At 41.0% G+C, this 23,468-nt stretch overlaps 1 protein-coding gene across 1 annotated transcript; it reads right to left on the bottom strand.

The window, feature by feature from the left end:
• Positions 1-262: 262 nt before the first annotated feature.
• On the bottom strand, positions 263-9,657 carry LOC140205516 (galanin peptides-like). The gene is made up of 6 exons (XM_072273138.1): positions 9,518-9,657; positions 9,325-9,405; positions 7,564-7,618; positions 3,841-3,927; positions 2,828-2,905; positions 263-546 (listed from the first exon to the last, which is right to left on the bottom strand). The coding sequence occupies exons 1-6, from the start codon at positions 9,521-9,523 to the stop codon at positions 488-490; spliced, it is 366 nt and encodes a 121-aa protein (XP_072129239.1). The 5' UTR covers positions 9,524-9,657; the 3' UTR covers positions 263-487.
• Positions 9,658-23,468: the final 13,811 nt, after the last annotated feature.

Below are 23,468 nucleotides of genomic sequence, written 5' to 3'. Positions count from 1 at the left end.
ACATCTATGGCCCGAAACGTGGACTGCACTTTTCTCCCCCCCCCCCACAGATGCTGCCTGCCCTGCTGAGTTCCTCCAGCATTTTGTATGTGTTGCTTGGATTTCCAGCATCTGCATATTTTCTCTTGTTTGTGAGTTACTAACTCTTCTTGTGGCTGGAAGTGTGTTCTTGAATCAATGTCATTCGTTACTATTACCTCAGTACTGTTGTTGCACAGCAAGATTTGTGTCATGTGGAAAAAAATCCAAAGCTATTCAAAAGTTGCAGTTGCTAATTTTATTTGTCTAGACATTTTCCCAGTGAGGAAACAAAGAATTGCACTAAAAAGTATTGGTATTGAGATCAAAGCAACAAAAGTAATACAAATTAATATTTCCAAACACTTAATTACAGTTTATCTTAAAGTGTCATGAATAACATTTGATTTGTCCAAGTTGCAGATGTTAATCCCACGCTGTCACTTTCCAGAAAGTCGGCCCTAATAGATTATGACTGGCCAAGTTCAGATGGAAACAATGATGGCAAGTTGTCAAGTGCACCCATTTCTGAAACAAATAATATGTTCATGGGTCAAGCTCACACAATGGACTAATGTTTGGAAGCTGTGTTTATTGCAGTTACTCCCCAGGGACATACATTGACTTCAGTTCTTTACACTAATTTTTTCCAGCTTTGTTTAAACTCAATTGAGCTGTTCATCACAGAACAATGGAACATTTAAAAATTCTAGTGCCCAGTGTAATTTCAAGTTCAATTACAGGACTTGTGGTAACTTAATTGGTTTTCAGAGTAATGCTCCCTTTACATGTTGCAATATAAAAAAAATCCCTTCAGCATCATCCAAACCAGATATTACTTTCTTCTGACTGAAATAAATAAATTATTCTCTTCTCTGTTGAACTGAGATTTTTATTAAGCTGCTCATCTTTAACTAAAGCAGCTGGTTTGAGTGTAACTAATCAATTGTGCAGAAGAATCCAGTAACAAGAGACCAGGCTAATATTTTTCTTTTGCCACTGAATCAAATTCAGCCTCTTGTTTTTACTCAGCTGATATCCTAAATCAGTCCTCCATTTTTTTTTATATATATTAAAAAGTCACAAACAAGTGCTTTTATCAGTTTGTTTTTCAATTTTGGAGCTGATTGGTCTCACCAAAACTCAAATTGTCATCCGTAGGCAGACAGGTAATAATGCTTGATAGTACCATTGATAACATTTTCCATTTTTCAGGGGGATTGAGAGGTGATTGGGTAATTAATTAGTTTCAGTTTTTCCTTTTGGGAACAGAACATACTTAAGACAATTTCCCACATTGTTCATCAGATGATCATGTTATAACAGTAGTGGAATAGCTTCATTATCGGTGTGGCTAATTCTGGAAAATGTCTTCAGTACTATCGCCCGGAATCTGTATGATTTCATGGCCTTCTATATACCTAGTGTTTTTTTTTGGTAATTTCTTGACATCATTGCCAGGAGCCGACTTGGCTGAATAGTGGTCCTCCGATGGAAGTATCAGGAGGGAAGCAAGATGGATCATCCACTCAGCACTTCTGGCTCAACATACAATCAGTGGCCACTTTATTAGGTACACCAGTTCACCTGCTTGATACGGAATCACATGACAGCAACTAAATATGTATAAGCGTTCAGACATTGTCAAGAGGTTCAGAATGGTGAAGAAATGGGATCTAAACGTCTTTTACCGTGGTATGATGTTGGTGCCAGACAGGGTAGTTTGAGTATCTTAGAAACTGCTAATTTGCTGGGATTTTCATGCATAACAATCTCTAGTATTTGCAGAGAATGGTGCAAAAAAAAAAAAAAAAAATCCAGAGAGCAGCAGTTCCGTGGACAAAACCTGTTGTTAACGAGAGAGGTCACAGGAGAATGGCCAGACTGGTTTAAGTTGATAGGAAGGTGACAGTAACTCAAATAACCATGCATTACAACAGGGGTGTGCAGAAGAGTATTTCTGAATGCACATGTTGAACCTTAAAGTGGATGGGCTACAGCAGCAAACACCACACTGGGTTCCACTCTCACAATTGATAAAGTGGCTACTGAGTATTGTTAAAAATGCCTTAGCAGCTGCACGTTGGGCCCTTCCATTTTTTGAGGACGGGAATGCTTTTAAATAATGTGTGCTATTCAGCTTCTAGTAGTTTGCATTAATTCAAGTAGTAAGAAATATGAACCTCGATGACTTTTGACATAAATAAGCATGATAAGTTTCTGATCTGAAACCTGGCTCATTTGCTTATACACCTATAATCAATGAGATTCACAGTTATCAATTCCAGTTAGTTCTACTTAAGATCCATGTGTTTATCTGCAATTCTTCCCCAGAAATTATCCATTCAAACTCTGTATTCACCAATGGTAAAGTAACTCTTCACTTTAACTGATTTCTAATTCATTACCTAATAATTCATCTTGCTTGAACAGTTCATGGAATTGGAAATCGTGTTCATCATCTTTTGATTCAGATATTTTCTGCAACACGTTTATGTTCACTTTTGCTGAATTGCTTTTTTTTTAAAAAATGTGATTAAATATAATTAAATAATTTGCCAGGAGAAAACTACAGAAATCTAGGAAGTATCTAAGAAGAGTTAACTAGGAATATCGTTTTATTCTATACAGTAATTGTATATCACCCAAAGGGTCAACTGGTTTGATCTATTGTGGCACTATCTCTGAATAAGGTGGTGACAATTCACCAAACAGTTTCTTCAGTCAATGAAATCATGACATATTGTTTCCCCTACCTTTGTTCTATATCCTTCTAAATTAACTATATTTCCAATGTAAAATATCTTACCTTTTAGGTGCAAGTACACGAGAAATTCAGTGACTATATCAGCAGCAGTTTCATCAGTGACAGTTTCTACTAAGTTACCTAGAAAACGTTTGTGAAGATTTGTTTAGTCTATAAATATTTTTTCATAATTTTTTCAGCAAAATGAGAAATAGAACATACAATAATTAAAAACATGAGTGCGCTGAGTAAGGACATGTTTTTCCTGATACTTATCCACTTTTGTCTACAATCCCCATAATCTCTTGATATTTCTTATCTTCCGAAAGGCTACCAATCTCACCTTGAATACATTCAACCACAGAGTATTCAAAACTCTTGTCAGAAAATTTAAAAGATTGACTATCTTTGTGGAGAATCAAGGAACTTGACCCCTGTTCCAATAACAAATAAAGAAACAGCCTCTCAAAATTTACTGTTAATCTTGCCCAGAATTTATGTCACAGAAAGTACCTCATACTTCTCAATGAGTGAGCACAGGTCAATTTTATTCATTCCCCCATAAAAGGACAATTCCCTTTTCTCAGGATCCAATCTTTTAAACCTAAGGTGTACTGATTCCAAGATTAACATTAAATATGAAGGCTGAAATTGCAAACAGTCTTCCAGATATGAAGCATATTTCATCAGAACAAATGGTCCTAGATTAGAATAATGAGTCAGCTGCAATGTAGATAACCCCAATATATCCAGTATTAAAGCAACGACATTGGCACATCATTATTGATTATCAATTTAATACGCAATCATCAATTATGTGTTTGGCACTTTAAATGTAGTCTTTTCCACTGGTGGAAAAAAATTTGTTTGCTAAAGGTCATGATTCAAAAACAAATATTGTAATAGATTAACTTCAGTTTAATAAAAATGCTAGAAATTGCTGAAATATTGAAAATACTGCTTCTACTTCAGACAATTTACCTGCTACCATTTATTCCATTACCTCCACCAGGTATAATAGACTATGAACATATTAAGATGATGAGTAAGATCAATTAAGAAATTTAACTTTGTACCAGATTTAATGTTGTCTTCGAATCGCAGGTCACGTTTACCAGCAAGGCCGGACTTTTCATTTAAGAGTCGATAATTAGCCAAGGCCTCTGTGAGCAAAAAAATTTACCATGTGAAATAGAAAAAATATATTCATTCAAATTGTCCCTCTACAACAACAAAATATTAATAAAGTTCATGTCTAAATTTTTATAGCAATTGAATTTTCCAAAATTATGGTGCTCATTTTCTAAACTGTAAGCAAGCCACATTAAACTGGCTAATTGCTCACAAGGACATTCTACCATACAGCTTCCCACTCTCTTTCATTTACTTGTGTATTTTTAAGTAATGCCCAGGATTTTATGTGGAAGTGAATTTTATCCAAAATCCAATCGCCAAAATGTGCCTGAGTATTTGGTACGTGCAAAGTGTACTTCCAGATATTCGATCCGGAAGAAAGGATATGTATGGAGGCCATCAAACATATCTGTGAAATCACTCAGTATATGGCACAGCCTTTCATTTGTTGAGACAGAACTTAATCTGTAGTTGAGCTTTCTTTAAAAGTTGGTTCATGGTCCCAGACCTGCCTGCTAACTGTAGTTAATAGCAAGTCTAACTAAATCACCAATCTTCCTCAAAGTACAGTTATTTTCCTCTTATATTAGTAATCACCCAGCCCCTTCATACCAAAATCCTCAATCTCATGGATCTCTCCTTGACTCTTCTCAACCCCACCCAGTCCTTTCTTGAAACTGTACCACCCATTTCCATAAAACCTGACTCCAATCCTCTGTCCACACACAACCCCTTAATCCTCTGCCAGCACTCTGCTCTTCCCCAAACTCTACTTTCGATAGTCTGTGAAAGCTTCCAGGTTTTTAAAACTTTGTGTAGTGCTTTTGGACTGATGTGAGCATTATTTTTTTCTTGATGTTCACATCAGACCAAAAAATAATTGCTCACAACACAGATCTGTTTTAAGTAGATTAACTGCGTCCCTTTCCACAGATGTTGCTTGACCAACTAAGTGTGTCTAGAATTTCCTGTTTTTATATCTACAATAAGTGTCTGTACCCTATGGAACTTCAGCTCAGAGTTGCTAACTGGAGACAGATTTGCAGATTAAGCAGGATGCTGAAAAAGTCATTTGCAAATATGATTAGGAGGAGGAAAAATGGTTTCATAAAAGAGAAAGTAGTGTTTGACAAATCTGGTTAAGATTTTGAGATGTAACTAACATGTTTAAGGTGAACTTGCGGACAGAATAGCTCCAGATTAGTTGACAAGGTACAACAAAATGGAAAACAAATAAAATTGCAGATTCTGGAACCTGAACCAAAATGCTGGAAGAATTCAGCCAGACAAGCAGCGTCTGCAGAAGAGGAAATCAGTCAATGTGTAGTATCAGCAACCCAACCACAGGTGAAAGCAGAAGGCTTACAACTTTCAAAACAGTTGAGGGTGAAGGTGAGGATGGCAAGAGTGAGGTACAAGATAAAAACCTAGAGAAATTAAGGCAGATCAAATTATAAGGAACATGACGACCAACCATTAGCAAGATCAAAAGAAATAAGGCAAGAAAGTGATAGAAAGGTGACGATGGGAAGAGATGAGAAAGGAGTCTCATTCAACTGCTAGAAGTTGGAACAATCAGTGTTCATTCCAGAGGGTTGCAAAGTGCAAACACAACATGTTGATGTTCTCAGTTATGTTGAGTTGGAATAGGACTGGAATTGAGAATTAAAGTGGCATGTAACAGCAAGCTCAGGATGCTGCTTGTCTGGCTGAGTTCTTCTGGGATTTCTATTTTTGCAAGAGGTACCACAATAGGTTGCTACATTAGGGTTCACGGGGTCAGGGATGAAGAACAGAAAACAACGTATGAACGAATAAGTCGTTTTCAGTTTGGCAGATCATAAATACGAGATTTTTGCAGATGTTGGAAATCCAGAGCAACGCACACAAAATGTTGGAGGAACTCAGTGAAATCAGACAGCATCGATGGAAATAGTTGACATTTTGAGCCGAGACCCTTCATCAGGACTGGATAGGAAGTGCAAAGAAGTCAGAATAAGAAGGTGGGGGGGAGGAGTACAAGTTAGAAGGTGATAGGTGAAGCTAGTTGGGTGGGGGGGGGCAGAGGAATGAAGTAAGAAGCTAGAAGATGATAGGTGGAAAAGGTAAAGAGCTTAAGTAGAAGGAATCTGACAGGAGAGGAGAGTGGACCGGTGGGGGGGGGGGGGGGGGGGGGGGGAGGGGTGTTGATGGGATGAAATAGGTAAGTGAGGAGAAAAGGGGCACAGAGTGGAAAATTGAGGAAGAGGGGGAAAAATACCAGAAATTGGAGACAACAATGTTCAAGCCAACAGGTTGGAGGCTACCCAGATGGAATATGAGATGTTACTCCAATCTGCAAGTGGCTTCATCACAGCAGCAGAGGAGCCCATGGGCCAATATGTTGAAATGAGATTGGAGATTGGAATTAAAATGGTTGGCCACTGAGAAATCCTGCCTTTTGCAGCTGGAGTGAAGGTGCTCAGCAAAGCAGTCCCACAATCTACATTAGGTCTCATCAGTGCAGAGGAGGGGGGCATCAGGAGCATTAGACATAGTAGATGACCCCAACAAATTCGCAGATGAAATGTTGCCTCATCTGGAAGGACTTCCTGGGTCCTGAATGGAGGAGAGGGAGGATGTGAATGGGCAGTTGTAGCAATGTTTATGCTTGCAGGGCTAAGTACCAGGAGGAAGATTGATGGACAGGGACGAATGTACAAGGGAATCACAGAGGGAGCAATCTCCGCAGAAAGCAGAGTGTGGTGGAGAGGTAAAGATGTATTTGACGGGTAGGTTTCCGTTGAAGATTTATGGTGAATTGATCCTAGATTTAGTTGAGGGGTACAGAGGTAGGTGTGAATGTAAGGTGCAAAGAGAAAACAAGAAAAACATGAGAAATGTGAGATTTTGATTTTGTGGGAAGAGTGGATAAAGTATTTCTTAAATAATGAGAAACAGTAGATATTGGTGTGCTGGTTTAGAAAGTAAGCATGGAGGGACACCAAAATATCAGGAAGCCAAGTGGTGTGTTCATTTTCACTACAAGGCGATTGGCACAAAAACCAAGGAAACAAACTTCATTTGAAGTTTAGGTCTCTGTGCCCAAGGACAGATATTCTTGTTCTGGAAACAGGTTCACAGAAAATATGGTGCAGAAGGAAACTGTATCCACCCTAGTGATTAAGGTATTAGAACTCTTTGCCTGAAAGAGCTTATATTAAGTTTCATCACATATAAATGTACTTGGATGTGTACTTGAAAATGGTTGATCCCCATATAATATAGCTTAAGTTATAAACAGCTAAAGACTGGGGTTTATGAAACCTGATTGGCAGCAGCCTTCCAGGCACAAAACACTCATCAGTATCCATAATCGTTTGCTTCAACGCACTAAGCTACTTCCTTGACTCCCTTTTGACCAACTTGCTCATGTGTAACCATGACAGAAGACTTGCTAATATCCATGCAGATTACTTGAAATAAACTGCCATCATCAACCTGTCTTAGTCAGCTTCTCCAGAAATTCAGATAGGTAGAACTGTAGTTTGCAAGAATTAGCTGAAGGTAAAATTACCAAGTTGTTTCATTGACAGGGTACATTACTACTCAAGAGAGAGTACAACTACTGACATTTCTCAAGTAGTAATTGATGAGTGTTTGTACTATTTGCATAAAATACTCACCTGGTCCTAGTAGGTATCCTGCACTGTTTATTGTCCAACCCCTTTTTTCTTTTGCCTGTTGAAGAAATATTTAGATATTATCTTCAGTGGTTTTCAGTGCACCTAAATAATAAATACCAAATATACTGCTATTTACAAAATTAAGCATCAGCCATTTAAAACAGGAAAGCTAATAATGCTTTAAAAACTGAAGGCAAAGTCCGATACAGAATCAAACTTCCTGCAGAGGAAGAATAGAAGGCCGAATTCTTGGGATCAACCCCCCATTTCTGAACTAGCAGCCACCATTCTCAGCTCACCACCTAACCTCGCCGCAGATAATTGCTGAGAACCAACAGAGCTAACTCACTGCCTCCAGAAAAGATAGCAAGGAGAACCATTAGGTGGTGTAGGGCAAAGCTCTTGGCCCCAGAAATCACTAACAAGCTTTGTAATTTAAATGTTTTTAAATGTTTCTGATACTTGCAGGATAAATATCCCACCTAAAGCAAATGAAATTGCTTTACTCAAAAACGTTAGCTCTTTTCTCTTTGCACAGAATCTGCTTGACCTACTGACATGCCTTCAGAATTTCATGCTGATTTACCCAGTTACTTTAGACAAATCCTGATTTGATCCATTTTTTTGATCAGATGATTAGAAATAAATAGACATAATGGTTTGATGATGTTGGTGCCATTTTAATGAAAATAAAGAAGATTCTTGACTTTTCTTGCCAAATGAATACATTAAGGATTTGAAAACAGAAGTATTTTATGATTAATTTTTACTACTACATTATGGTAGAAGGAGCAAGAGTGCTTCTCCAGATGCTGAAATGTGCTTTGAACATCCTTGTTCATGTCTGTTCCAATACTTTACCAGAAACAACCATATTGCCGGTGAGCCATCTTTTAATGTTTGAATGTGGCTCACACTTACCTGAACCTCAGTTCCAGGTTACTGGCCCACTGGCAATTTCACCTGTTTGGGTGACTATCACATAGGTTTTATCTTTATTCCACAAACAGTTTAAATTGGTGGTGGTGGTGGTGGTGAGGGAGGAGTCCTCAAGAAGGGCCTTGGTTAAAACGCCAACTATTTATTCCTCTCCAGAGATACTGCCTGACCTGCTGACGTCCTCCAGCATTTTACATGCATTACTCTGGATTTCCAGCACCCGCAGAATCTCTGGTGCTAACAATTAAAATTATCAGGTTTTCCTGTTGGGTGCATTGCAATGCTTTCCAGTCACTACCTTCCTCAATCCCAGTTTCAATGAAGATACTCACATTACCTATGTAAAGTGATGTACCAAAAATGTTGGAGTAAAAAGAATATTGTTTTGTACACCATATTTATAGTCATAATACTGAAATTTAGGAATAATTGTGGAGTCAAATTAGAAAGAGATCATTGATATTTTAATTCTGAATTTCAATATACCCTTAATAAACCAACCAATTTTACAATAAATGTTTTGTTACATTTCTCATAGAAAGGTGACATTTGAGTTAGCCTTTCTTCCCCGAGATCTTGAGAAGTCTGTTTCATTCCATCACAGCAGATCCGAAGCTTCCACTCCAACATTATAATATTTCAAACAATTGTCCCTTGGAGTTCGTTAGTCATAGGTTTCTTACTTTTCTTCCCCCGTAACCTTACATATTATGGGGAGACGCTTTTAAATAGGCAGCTTTACGTTGATTCACGTAAAGTCTGACGAAATGCACTGAAATAGGGGAGCACTGAAAATAGAAACTAGGAATGTAAAGAACTCACGGAGAGAACAAGCCCAAATGAATGAGAGACGGCGACGCACAGAACGAGGGACGCGCACAGAAGGCTGGCGGAGCTCGGCATCTGAAAGCGGAGAGTGGATTAAAACATCAAGATTCCTCAGAAAAGATTCGAGAGAGATAACAGAAACCGAACTAAACGGAAAATGATTATCTTTTGACTGTTGTCATCTTACCTTCATTTGGTCGTCGTATGTTTTCCTTCCGGACTCAGTGATTTGAATCAGTTTAGTGACTGAACCCCGAGAGTTACCGAACTACCACAGCTGGCTTTCAATTGCAATAGGAACTGCCCTAACACCGAAGTTCTCCGAAAGATTGGAGTAAGCGACGTACTTTATACGGGAAGCAAAAAGCATCATCAAGCCCTCGTCCGCGTCACGAGTTGTATTTACTCTGTATGTCACCCCATTAGACCCAAAATTGCACCTATTAAATTAAGTATACTTTTAGGTAATTTTCTGCAGATGGGCACGAATCACATAATTACATTTGATGAGTACACTGTCTCGAAGGCTGATTGCACAAAGCGCAAATTGCCTACCCTGCATTTACAACGAACTACGGGTCAAATCAAACAGAAGGACCTGTATTTAGATAGTTTTTGGTTTCCCGAAGTTTTATGTTTTTCGTGCCTGACAGGATTACTTTCTAAATTACAAGTTAATAAATTGCGAACACATACCTATATCAGGATTAGGTATCAAAATATGTCTTTACCTCCCACCCCCGGACTAATAAACCAGTAAAACAGATCAAACCCCTTTCGACTTCAGGCAAAAAGAACAATTTAAAACCGATGGATTTTTGTTGCAAATCATTTTCAAAGAGGAAACGCTAGCCGCTAGATTAAATGGATTACAGTGCGCTGATCCACATAAGGTTTTTTGAATTTGGAATATTTTCATTTGATGGCAGGTTGCACTTTAAAAACAACGTATCGAGTCCAAGATTACACATTATGAACTTAATAATATCGGTTTGATAGAAAGACGTGAGGGAACTAAATTCTTGGAAGGCCCAGGTCATTGTCACCAGTCCTTTCCTTTCTCATAACAGTATTCTGCTTAGGTAGTCCACGACCCCATGGCGTTACTGTTGAATTTTCCAGTTTTAGGTAACCATCCCCTCCGGTGGATTGTCTGCCCCTTTTATATCACGCTTCCTTTTACTAAAATGCAAAGGATGCAAAAAATTTGGAGGGATCCCTCTTGCACTTCCATCCACAGAGATGAAGTGTTTAGCAAGGCTGGTGATGGAACAGATCAGCTCCTGCCTGAGAGGCAACTTGGGTTTGCTCCAATTTGCCCACCGGAGGAACAGATGCATAGCAGATGCCATCTCATTGGCTCTATACTCAATCCCGAAACATCTGGACAGTAAAGATGCATACAACAGGATGCTCTTCATTGACTACAGCTCAGCATTCAGTACCATCATCCCCTCAAAACTACTCAATAAGCTCCAAACCCTTGGCCTCAATACCTCCTTGTGTAATTGGATCCTGGATTTTTCCTCAGTCAGACCCCAGTCAGTTTGGATTGGCAACAACATCTCCACAATCTCCATCAGCGCAGGTGCACCACAAAGCTGTGTGCTTAGCCCCCTGCTCTACTTATTCCCCATTTATGACCGTGTGGCTAAGCACAGCTCCAATGCCATGTTCAAGTTTGCTGATGACAGGACTATTGTGGGCCGAGTCAAATGCGGCAATGAATCCTTATACAGGAGGGAGACTGAAACTTTGGCTGAGTGCTATCATAACAATAATCTCTCAGTCAATTCCAGCAAGACCAAGGAACTGATTGCAGACTTCAGGAGAGAGAAATCAAACATCCTTGAACTAGGTCACATTGGAAGATCCCAGGTGGAGAGAGTCAGCAACTTTAAATTCCTGAGTGTTTCTATTTCAGAGGACCTCTCCTGCACCCAGCACCTAAGTGCAATTATGAAGAAAGCATGGAGGTGCCTCTACTTCCTTAGGAGTCTGTGGAGATTAGCCATGACAGCTCAGACATCGACAAACTTGTATAGATGTGTAGTGGAGAGTATGTTGACTGGCTGCATCATGGCCTGGTATGGAAACACCGATGCCAGTGACTGGAAAATCCTACATAGGGCAATAGATTCAGCCCAGTACATCACAGGTAAAGCCCTCCCAACCATTGATCACATCTACATGAAATGCTACCGTAGGAAAGCAGCATCCATTATCAGAGATCCCCACCACTCAGCTCCTGCTCTTTTCTCACTACTGCCACCAGGCAAAGGCACAAGACCTCAGGACTCTCACCAGCAGGTTCAACAACAGTTACTACCACTCAGCCATCAGGCTCTTCAACAAAAGAGGATAACTACCCTCATTTGTCCATCCATTGAGATGTTCCACAACCAATAATCTCACTTTAAGGAATTTTTATCTTGTTATCTCATGTTCTTGTTATTTATTGCTATTTATTTATATTTGCATTTGCACAGCTTGTTGTCTTCTGCACCCTGGCTGATTTGTCATTGATCCTGTTGTAGTCACTATTCTGTAGATCTGTTAAGTATGCCCACAGGAAAATTAATCTTAGGGTTGTATATAGTGTCATATTTGTACTTCAATAATAAAAACTTACTTTGAACTTTGAATCCTCCTATTTTGCCCCCTTTCCCTCATACCTCTTCCCCAGCTTTGTTGCAATGAGCAACTGAAGCGAACCCAAGTGCAGGACACAGGCACGGAGATTGAGTTAGGATGCTTACACAGACGTGAACGTTGAACAGCAAACAGGAGGGATCTTGATACGGAGCCTTGACACAGAGAGACGGAGTTTCATAGGTAAACCTTGAAACTGGAGCAAAACTTAGAACACACAGTCCTAAGCAGCTGGGAACCGTTAATTACCACACAGGCAAAACCAACGATCTGGCAACTAGTGGTTGTAATGTCAGGGTTCTTATGCTGCAGGTCTTGATGGAAACCAGGTGTGTTGTCATCAAAGAGAATTAGAAGCAAATGGGAAATTAATGGTCGGAACCATGGCACAATCAAAGGAAATTAGGAGAAAGATAGGAAATTAATGATCGGAATTGTGACAGTACCCCCTCCCCCCAACAGGAGCCTCCAGGCGAACCACCAGGCTTGTAAGGATTGTCTCGATGGAAATCATGGATGAGGGAAGGATCCAGGATGAAGGAGCGAGGAATCCAAAAGCGTTCCTCCGGGCTGTATCCCTCCCAATTGACCAGGTACTGGAGACCCCTGCCTCAGCGGCGCACATCCAGTATTCGCCGGACGGTGTATGCTGGGTGGTCGTCAATGATCTAGGCGGGTGGAGGGGGTTCGGCAGGAGGGCACAAAAAAAGGCTGACAGACACAGGTTTCAGCTGGGAGACGTGGAACATGGGATGAATGTGCATAGATCCGGGCAGTTCAAGTCTGACCACCGAGGGGTTGATGGCACTCTAAATCTCGAATGGTCCCAGGTAGCGAGGGGTGACTCTCTCTTGGGTTCATTCTTGAGGGGGATGTCTTTAGAAGACAGCCAAACCTTCTGCCCAGGCTGATAATTTGGTGCCGGAATTCGATGGTGATTGGCAATCCTCTGGTTGCGGTCGGCTGAGCAGAGCAGGTCCGCTTGTGCATCCTTTCAGATCTTGCTGCACCGGCGGAGATGGGCCTGAACAGAAGGCACAGCAATGTCGTCTTCATGTGCAGGAAACAGAGGGGGTTGGTAACTGAGGGAGCATTCGAAGGGAGACATTCCAGTGGCGGTGCTGACAGGGAGTTGTGGGCGTACTCGACCCAATCAAGATGGGTTTTCCAAGATGACGGTTTGTTGGCAGTTATGCAGTGCAGTGCTGCTTCCAAATCCTGGTTTGCTCATTCTGTTTGACCATTAGTCTGCGGATGGAAGCAGGAAGACAGGTTTACTGAGGCTCCAAGGGCTTGACAAAAGAATCTCCAGACTTGAGAGATGAATTGGGGGCCCCAGTCAGAAATAATGTCAGAGGGAATTCCATGAAGGTGGAAGATGTGATGAACAAGGAGGTCAGCTGTCTCACAGGCTGCAGGGAGTTTGGGGAGGGCTATGAAGTGCACAGATTTGGAGAAGCCGTCCACCATGGTGAGTACGGCAGTGTTCGCATGTGAAGGGGGCAGTCCAGTAATGAAATCCAGCACAATGTGAGACCAAGGGCAGCTAGGGACAGGTAGGGGATGGAGCAACCCAGCAGGTGGTTGATGGGAGGCTTTTCCACAGGCACAAACAGAACAGGCAGAGATGAAGGAATGGGTGTCAGTGTCCATGGAGGGCCACCAGAAATATCTCTTCGATTGAAGAGTTCGATCGATTCTGAGATGGCAGGCGAAACGAGAAGTGTGCCCCCACTGGAGAACGTGAGACCGAACCGAGTCAGGCACGAAGAGGCGATTGGAGGGTCCATTGCCTGGGTCAGGTTGAGTCCGTTGAGCCTCCTTGACTATGGATTTGATCTCCCAGGTGAGGGCAGCCACTACGCAGGATGGTGGAAGGATGGTCTCGGGGTTGGGAAGCTATGTTCCCTCTAAGCTGTGCGCATGTGCACGTGCACACACGTTTTTCAAACAGCACACAAAGGAAGTTAATGTGCACACAAAAGGTTAGTTACCTAAAATAATATAGTAATTAATAAGTATACTTATTAAAAATAATCTTTTAGCTATCTGTTTCTGTTAACTAGTTAGTTGGTTTTTCAAATACCACAATGCACGTCACTAATTTACATCACCTCACCTTTCCTGTTCCCGTTTGTACAGCTGCATCACGGCAGCAGCCATCTTTGGCGGACAGTGTTCATATGATTAAGTTTACAAAGATCACTTTCAAATCCTGTAGATAGCTCACTAAGTTTTTATTGTAAAAAATATTCATTCACTATATCGAATTCAAAAGAAGTGAAGGGCATGAAGTGCAAAAGAACTGCAAATTTGTTTAAAGTTGAATGGCTGATAGTAGAAACTGCTACACCAAAAGCTCATGAGGTCATGAACATTCAGCTACGAGAAATATTTATGTATGGTTCGGAAACTGGAGTTATCTGTTTGTATTGTCGTGATGCAAAAGTTGCTGGAGAATTTGCTAGTGGAAAGAAGTGGGATGATATTTGGAAACTTGACTTTTTGAAGTGTCATTTGGCAAGTAAATCGCATTTGAACGGTGTACAAAAGCTCAGGCAAAAGAACCCGTCATTACCCGTTACAGGAGTGCTACGCATGTTATGGTTGAGTGCAGATGAGCGAGAGCAAAAACAATCAAACCCAGAGGAGATCAAAGTTCTTATCGACAGTGTGTTGTTAGCTGTTAAAATGAATAACCCTTTACATTCACTTCAACACATTAATGAATATATGGAAAAGTATGTTCAACTCCCAGACAGCTGGCGAAGCAAAAATATATGCGTTCAAATTTCTGGAGATTATCAACTATATTGTTCAGAAAGACATGTTGGAAGAAGTAGCATCAGCAGATTTTCACACATTAGCAGTTGATGAAACCACAGACATATTTGTCAACATATGTCTCATTCTGTGCTTCAAATTCAGATCTGAAGATTGTACTGTTTATAAAATGTTTTTTGGCAGAATAGTTCAGCTGCAGGCGTGTGATGCTACTTCTATTGTTTCAGCGATCAAGCAGTTTTATGAAGAGAAGAAACTTGACCTCCATAAAATGGTGATGTTTATGTCTGATGGAGCATCAGTAATGTTAGGCAGAGTTAATGATGTTGCAGCAAGACTTAAACAGGACATTCCACACTTAGTTCAGCAACACTGTGTAGCACACCTTGAAGATCTGGAGATTTGTGATGCATGGAAAGAAGTCAAGTTAATCAGAGACATTGAAACTTTGATGAGAACAATCTATACAATGTTTTCTCGATCTGCAGTTAAAAGATGCGAATTTAAAGAAATTGCAGAGGCCTCTGAAAATGAAGCTGTTGCTTTCAGACCACTTAATGAAGTCAGATGGTTATCTAGACACTTTGCATTGCAGGCAATAATAAAAAATTATGAGGCACTGATCACATACTTCGAAGAAGATCAGTCAAGTGACCCTGTGACTAAATACTGTCACAAGAAATTGATAAAATATCACATACAAAGTAGCTTTACAGGTTTTAAGTGATGTCTTTGATGAACTGGCTGCACTGTGTAAGATTCTGCAAAAGCGTGGCCTGACACTGATAGATTCACTTCATTTTGTGCGAGGCAAAATTAACAAGATAGGAAAGCGGTATCTGGGAGACAATGTTTCGTGGAGTGACAAAGTTAAAGTTTTGCTAAGCCAACAACATGAAGAAAACATCACAGTAGATACAAGTTCGCTGATGACTTTTATAAATAGTCTTTGTGTTCATATAGAAGAAAGGTTTCCTGAAGATAAGGTAGAAGAATGGTCAGTTTTTGATTTCTCCGCAATTGCAGATTGTGACTTCACGTTTGGTGATAAGCAAATTATTGCCTTATGTCTAAAATATCATGAATTTCTAGCTGAAAATACTGTAATAGTTAGACAGTTTAATGATTTAAAATTTTCCATGCAAGAAAAAATTAAATCCAAACTGATTTCAAACTTTGCTCAAATGGTGGCATTTGTACTTCAAAGTGAACAGTTTTGCGACCTTGCACAGTTGACGGACATTGGGGGAACCTCTCTTGCGGCTGGTGCGGACTGTGAGCGAGGTTTTAGCCTAATGAATCAACTCAAAAACAAGCTGAGAAACCGTTTAGGTGAATGTCATTTGAATATGTTAATGAGAATCAAAAGCTATTAATTGGATGGAAGTTTTATTAGTCTAAATAGAGTTCACAAAGAATGGGGAAAAGCCAAAGACAGGAGAGAGAAAAAAAATAACAGTTATTTTGTTGTTATTCTGTGCAGTTTCATGTCAAATATTTTGTAACCCTACATAATCTGTGCCATGTGTGCATTCAGTGCACACTTACTTTTGTCACAGGAAAAAATTTGTGCAACATAAGATTTTTTCACACATTGACTACTAAGAATGAGGGGGAATGTTGTTGGAAAGGCCCTCCTCGGAGCCGTATTGACGGGAGAGAGCATTGGGCTTCCCGTCCTTGGACCCCGGACGATAGGTGAGTGTGACTCTGAAACGGCCAAAAAATAATGCCCAACATGCTTGGCGGGAATTCAGGTGTTTGGCGGTTTGGATGTATGTGAGAGTCTTGTGATCTGTCCAGATGATGAATGGATGTTCCACTCCCTCCAGCCAGTGCCTCCACTCCTCCAAAGCGAGTTTGACGGCCAGTAACTCCCGGTTCCCTATGTCGTAGTTCTGTTCAGTGGGGATAGCTCAAGGTGCAGGGATGGAGTTTTTGGTCTGGGCCGGAGCGTTGGGAGAGGACCGCTCCCACCCTGGAGTCGGAGGCATTGACTTCCACAATGCATTGGCGAGACGGGTCTGGTTGGACTAGGATGGGAGTGGAGGTGAAACGCCTCTTCAGCTCCGAGAAGGCTGAGTCCGCTTTGGAGTCCCAGTGAAAAGGGGTCGTAGGAGAGGTGAGTCGAGTAAGGGGCGCTGCCAACCAGCTGTAATCCCTGATGAAGTGACGACAAAAGTTTGCGAATCCCAGAAATCTGTGGAGTTGCAATGAGCAACTGAAGTGAACCCAAGTGCAGGACACAGGCATGGAGATTGAGTTTGGATACTTACGCAGACTTGTTCTTGAACAGCAAACAGGAGGGATCTTGATACGGAGCCTTGACACAGAGAGATGGAGTTTCATAAGTAAACCTTGAAGCTGGAGCAAAACATAGAAAACACACGATCCTAAGCGGCCAGGAACCATTAATCACCACACAGGCAAAACCAACGATCTGGCGACTAGTGGCTGTAACGCCGGGGTTCTTATGCTGCAGGTCTTGATGGAAACCAGGTGTGCCGTCATCAGAGAGAATTAGAAGTAAATGAGAAATTAATGGTCGGAACCATGGCACAATCAAAGGATGTTAGGAGAAAGATAGGAAATTACTGATCGGGACTGTGACAAGCTTTCAATTACCCATCTTCATCTCTCTCTCCTACTTGGTTCACTGCATACACACAGTTCACCCACAGGTTTCTCACATCCCTACCCCCAACCTTTCTAGTTCTGGTTTCAACTGCCTTTCATCTCTCCTCTAATGGTTCCCATTATCACTAGCTTTACTTATCCAAGTCCAACATGGTAGCCCTTTGTGTTTCTGGTTAGCTCCCTTGAGCAACTGTTTCCAAAAGGAGGAGAAGATGGTGGCGCGAGGCAGCACCCGTGGTCATTCCAAATGAATATCTTATGTGTTAACTAGGGGGGCCGTGCACAATCCGGATTTGATGGAGACAGCCATGAGGAACACAGAGGAACACCTGGAGTAACTTCTGAAATGCCCGCTTCGCTACCGCTGCTACTGTGTGATCGAGAATCTCCAGAGGGGAAGGCCCCAAATCCTCAGCTTTGCCCATTGCCTGTTGTCGGGGCTGGGGTCGAAGCGCTTGGCAGAGATGGTGCTCGGTGCTCAGTGTCGAAGAGCTGGTCGGGGGCTCGGAGGTTTCGGACGGACCCGGAGTTGGACTGTGGTCAGATGCTTCCAGGATGCTGCATCAGCAAGTTTGCGGTGCTGGAAGTTTACCGTCTGCGTGAGATGATGGGACTTTCGAGAGACTTTGAGATTTTTTTCCATGCCCATGGTCTGTTCTTATCAAATTATGGTATTGCTTTGCACCGTTGTAACTATATGTTATAATTATGTTGTTTTGTTAGTTTTTAAGTCGGTTTGTCATGTATTTCTGTGATATCATTCTGGAAAAACATTGTATCATTTCTTAATGCAGACGTTATGAAATGACAATAAAAGAGGACTGCGTGTCCTCATAATCTAATCTCATCTAAAAGTTCACACTCCTGTCCATTCATCTTGCTCCATCTGCCTCCCTATTTTTTTCCCTCTGTTTGTCTGCCTCTATGAGCAGAATTAGGCCATTTGGTCCATCGAGTCTGCGCCATCATTTCATCATGACTGATTCATTTTCCCTTTTGACCCATTCTTTTGCCTTCTCCCCATAACCATTCATGCCCTGATTAATCAAGAACCTATCAACCTCTGCCTTAAATACACCTGGCCACCACAGCCGCTTGTGGCAATGAATTCCACAGATTCATCACCGACTCAACCTGCAAGATAACCTTTACGGAATCCTGTCCGAGGCCATCCAACTCCTTTTACACCTTGGGTTTTCAAAAAATAGTGTATGAGGTATCAACACTGTATTGCATCAGCCACTCCTTTTGTCCATTCTCTTAATCTATATAAGTCCTTCTTCAGCCTCCCTGCTTTCTCAACACCACCCACCTGTTGCAAAGAAATGGGGTGAACTCAAATGCAGGACACTGGCACGGAGATTGAGTTAGGATGCAGATGAGGGTGTGAGAGTGGCTGGAGCTGAACGGCGAACAGGAGGGTGAACAGGAAAGCAGGAGGCAGGCAGAACTTATCTTGACACGGAGCATAGAAGGGCAAGCAGTAGACAATACTTTTCTTGACACGGAGCGATGGAGTTACACAGGTAAACCTCGGTGCTGAATTAAAACTTAGAATCCTTATCTTGACCCAGAGAGACAGAGTTACCCAGGTAAACTTTGGTACTGAAGTAAAACTTAGAATACACAATCCTAACCGGCCAGGAACGTTAATTACCACACTGGCTAAAACAATGATCTGGCAACGAGTGGATGCAAAGCCGGGGTTTTTATGCTGCAGGTCTTGATGAGAACCAGGTGTGCCGCCATCAAAGGGAATTAGGAGAAAATGGGGAATTAATGGTCAGGACTGTGACATTGCCCTGCCACCTATCTTCATATTGTCTGCAAAGTTGGCCACAAAGCTATCAATTCTATCATTGAAATCATTGACTTGAAACATAAAAAGAATTGGTCACAACATCGACCCCTGTGGAACACCACTAGTCACCGGCAGCCAACCAGAAAAGGCTTTTATTCCCACTCTTTGCCTCCTGCCAATTAGCCAATTCTCTATCCATGCAAGTATTTTTCCTGTGATACCATGGGATCTTATCTTGCGTGTGTGGGGCACCTTGTCAAAGGCCTTCTGAAAATCCAAGTACACAACATCCACCGATTCTCCTTTATTTATTCTGCTTGTTATTTCTTCAAAGAATCTAACAGATTTGTCAGGCAAGATTTTCTCTTAAGGAAACCATGCTGAATTTGGTCTCTTTTATAATGTGCCTCCAAGTACCCTGAGACCTCATCCGTAATAATCGACTCCAACATCTTCCCAACCACTGAGATCAGGCTAATTGGCCTATAATTTATGTTCTTCTGCAATCCTCCCTTCTTGAAGAGTGCAGTTTCAACCACTTGACAACATATCTTGTCATCTTTAAAGAATTATCTACGTATGCACCTTGAAATCTTTGTTGCTGCATCCCCTTTAGAACTTGATCTACAGTCTTCTTGCTGCCAAATATATCAATTCATATTGTTCTGCATTAAAATTCTCTACCACTTGACTTCCTATTCCACTTTCTGAATGTATCAATGTTCCCTTGAAATCCATTTTATCCTCTATACTACTTAATGCACCAAAGTATTACATCTATTGACCTGAATTGATTTCTACTCTGTGTTATCCTTCAGCAATTCTTTCAGTTATGCTAATATGTAAACCCCAACCGCATGACTAAGTCCTAATTTAATGTAACAGGTTTCCATATGTTACTTTATTATGTCCTTTGAAATTCACAAATAGTATATTCACTGGTTCTTCTGTCTTTACTTTGCAAATTGCATCATGATAAAGCTATTAGACTTGTCAAATGAGATTTTTACTTCATAAAGCCATGTTGACTCTACCTAATCAAATTGAGACAGACCTTCAGTTGTCCTGAAATCAATGCTTGCAGTTCCAGTTTGGCGCCTGGAGCAGTCTTCTGTTAGGAGCCAGGCTCCTAGCACTTTGGCATGACATGAGGGCTGTCTGAATGCAGCTCACAGCCACATTCACAGAAGTCCAAGTAAATATCTCACATCTTTGGCATTGATATTGCATCATTACCAATATCAGTATTTTTCTTTAGATTTATAAAGCCCAAAAGCAAACCTACAAGTTCATTAAAATAATTAAAGCTAGCTTTAATAAATAATAAAATCATAACCACTTGACGCAACCTTGCAAACTAATGTGTCCCACTGATAACCACTTAACTCACTCCTGCGACCGCTGTGTTCCACTGATTTCAATTGGGAGTAGGGAAATCTGTGGAAGAGTCCACTGGAGCACTGTGAAGACCAGCAACAGTTCAGGGGTAGAACAAAAACTACCATCGTTGATTTAGATGGGTATCAGTGCTGGAACCTGGAACTTCCTTAGGAATATATGGCATATATCTAAAATCGGTAAGTTGGTTTATTGTGTACCAAGTACAGAAAAAAATAACTTGTCTTGAATACCATCCATACAGATCAATTTGTCTTGATGCTGCATTGAGGTAGTACAAAGTAAAACAATAACAGCGTGGAGAATGAATTGTTACACTACAGAGAAAGCTCAGTGGTAGACAGTACAGTGTTAAGCCACAACTAGATAGATTGAGGTCAAATGTCCATCTTAGAATACAATAGAAACATTCAAAAGTCTAGACAACAGAGGGACAGAAGTTGTCCTTGAGCCTGGTGGTACGTGCTTACATTCTTTTGTATCTTCTGCCCAATGGTAGGGAGGAGAAGAGAGAATGTCCAGAGCAGGTGGGATCTTTCTCTGCTTCACTATGGCAGCGAGAAGTGCCAACAGAATCAATGAGGGGAGAGTGATTGCCATGATGTGTTGAGTTCTGTCCACAACTTTCTGCAATTTCTTGTGGCATTGGGCAGAGCAGTTGGCATACCAAGCCATGACACATCCAGATAAGATGCTCTCTCTGGTGTAGTGAGGGTCAAAGGGAATATGCCAAGTTTTTTTTAGCCTCCTAAGGAAGTAGAAATACTGGTAAGCTTTCCTGGCCATGACATCAATGTAGTTGGACTAGGGCAGGCTATTGGCAATGTTCACTCTGAGAAACTTGAATCTTTCAACCTTCTCAACATCAGCACATGTGGACCACCCCCTCTTCTTGAAGCCAATGACCAGCTTTTTTTTTTGTTTAGCTGACATTGAGGGAAAAGCCGTTGTCACTATACCATGTTACAGGCTCTCTATCTCCTTCCTGTACTCCAACTCATCAATATTAAGATATAAATGGAGTCAGACTAGAGCTGAGGGCTGAGGACTCAGCCCTGTGGGGTACCAAGTTTGAGAATAATTGCGGCAGAGGTTTTGCTGCCTATTCTTACTGATTGCAATATTTTGATCAGGAAGTCAAGGATCCAGTTTCAAGTGGAGTTGTTAAATTTCATGTTTAGGAGTTTGGAGATGAGTTTGCTTGGAATTATAGTATTGAAGGCAGAGCTGTGGTCAACAGACAATAGTGCAACATAGGTATCTTTACTGCCCACATGCTCCAGAGATGAGTGTAGGGTGAGGAAAATAGTGGTAGACAGACTGCAGCGGGTTGAAATTGCCAGTAGGCCAGAGTAAGTGCATGCCATGGCTAACTTCTCAAGGCATTTCATGATGGTGGATCTCACAGTTATGAGGCAATAATCATTAAGACCTGGTTTATCTTAGTTATTGGGATGATTGTGGTCTTTTTAAAACAGGTGGAAACATCAGACTGAAGCAGTTAGAGGTTAAAAAAGTCTGCAAGTACCATGTCTAACATTAGCGCTGGAGTAGGGGCATAAGATCTAACTCATTATAATATTATAATAACAGACTATTGGCTGTTTCAGACCTCTTCACAAACTTCATTCAAACAAGGACAAAAGAAATGAATTCCAAAAGTGATTTGAGAATGGGCTTTCTTGACATCAAGGCATCTTTTAACCAATTATGACATTAAGGAGCCCTGGTAAACTAAGGTCAATGGGTATCAAGTGAAAACACCCTAGTGGTTGGAGTTGATACTCAAACAAAGGAAGATGGTTGCAGTCACTGGAGATCAATCAACTCGCCCCTATTTCTGGTCAATGAAATCTCAAAGGATGTTGATGGGAGAGCTGGCAATGGTAATAGAATTGAGCACCACGGGTAGTTGTTTAAAGTTTGTCACTGGACATTTTCTGGCATTTCTGTGACATGATTGTTAACGGCCATTTAACATTCTAGGTTCATTCACCTTCATGAATCATATTCCTTCATTCTGATTGAAGTGAAGATAATTGCTGGTAAATGCACAAAATTCAGTTTTCAACTCTTTGCAATACAAAGCAATCCATGCTTGCTTGCAGAAATATAATTAGGTGTTGGCTGATAACTGGCAAGTAACATTAATTCCACAAATGCCAGGTATTGTCCAACAAGAAACAATAACCAAATGCCCATGATATTTAATGCTATTACCATTGCTTGGTCTTCTATCAAACTCTTGGAAGTTTGCATTGGCCAGAAGCTCAAATAAACCAGCCAATAAATCCTTGTCCACAAGAGCAGAGCAACACTATCCTGTGGCTAGTGACTCTGATATCCAGGGGCTTTCTCCAACCTAGCAAGCACAAGTTAGGATCATGATGGGTGCATTCCAATAACAACAAAAGATTTAAGCCTATTTAGGACAAAGCAGCCACTTGGACTATATCCCAGGCATTCCTCTCCCACCATCGGCACACCATGGCTGCAGCGTACAATCTACAAAATGCACAGTTGTTACTTCCTTCAGGTACTTTGACATTACTTTCCAAAAATTACCCCCAAAACCTATAACAGAGACAACTTGAAACAACTCCACTTGCAGGTTTATCTCTGAGCCATCCATGCAACATATTTTGGCCTCTAAACAATTGAACTTTTGTCCAATAGAATTATGGGAATACAAGGGATGGGTAAAAATGCTGGCATTGCCAGTGATGTCCATATCCTGGGAAAAGATTAAAAATCCAGTATTTTGTTAACTGGTCTACAGCACTGCTTTACTCCAACCGTTCTTAAATATGAGAGGACTTAGTGAATTTTGAAAGATCCTTTGCTCTTGTATCCACAGTCTCTGCTA

The sequence above is a fragment of the Mobula birostris genome, chromosome 11 (genome assembly GCF_030028105.1).
Source record: "Mobula birostris isolate sMobBir1 chromosome 11, sMobBir1.hap1, whole genome shotgun sequence".
Classification (NCBI taxonomy): Eukaryota; Metazoa; Chordata; class Chondrichthyes; order Myliobatiformes; family Myliobatidae; genus Mobula; species Mobula birostris.
This window is presented reverse-complemented; position numbering and strand designations above follow the sequence as displayed.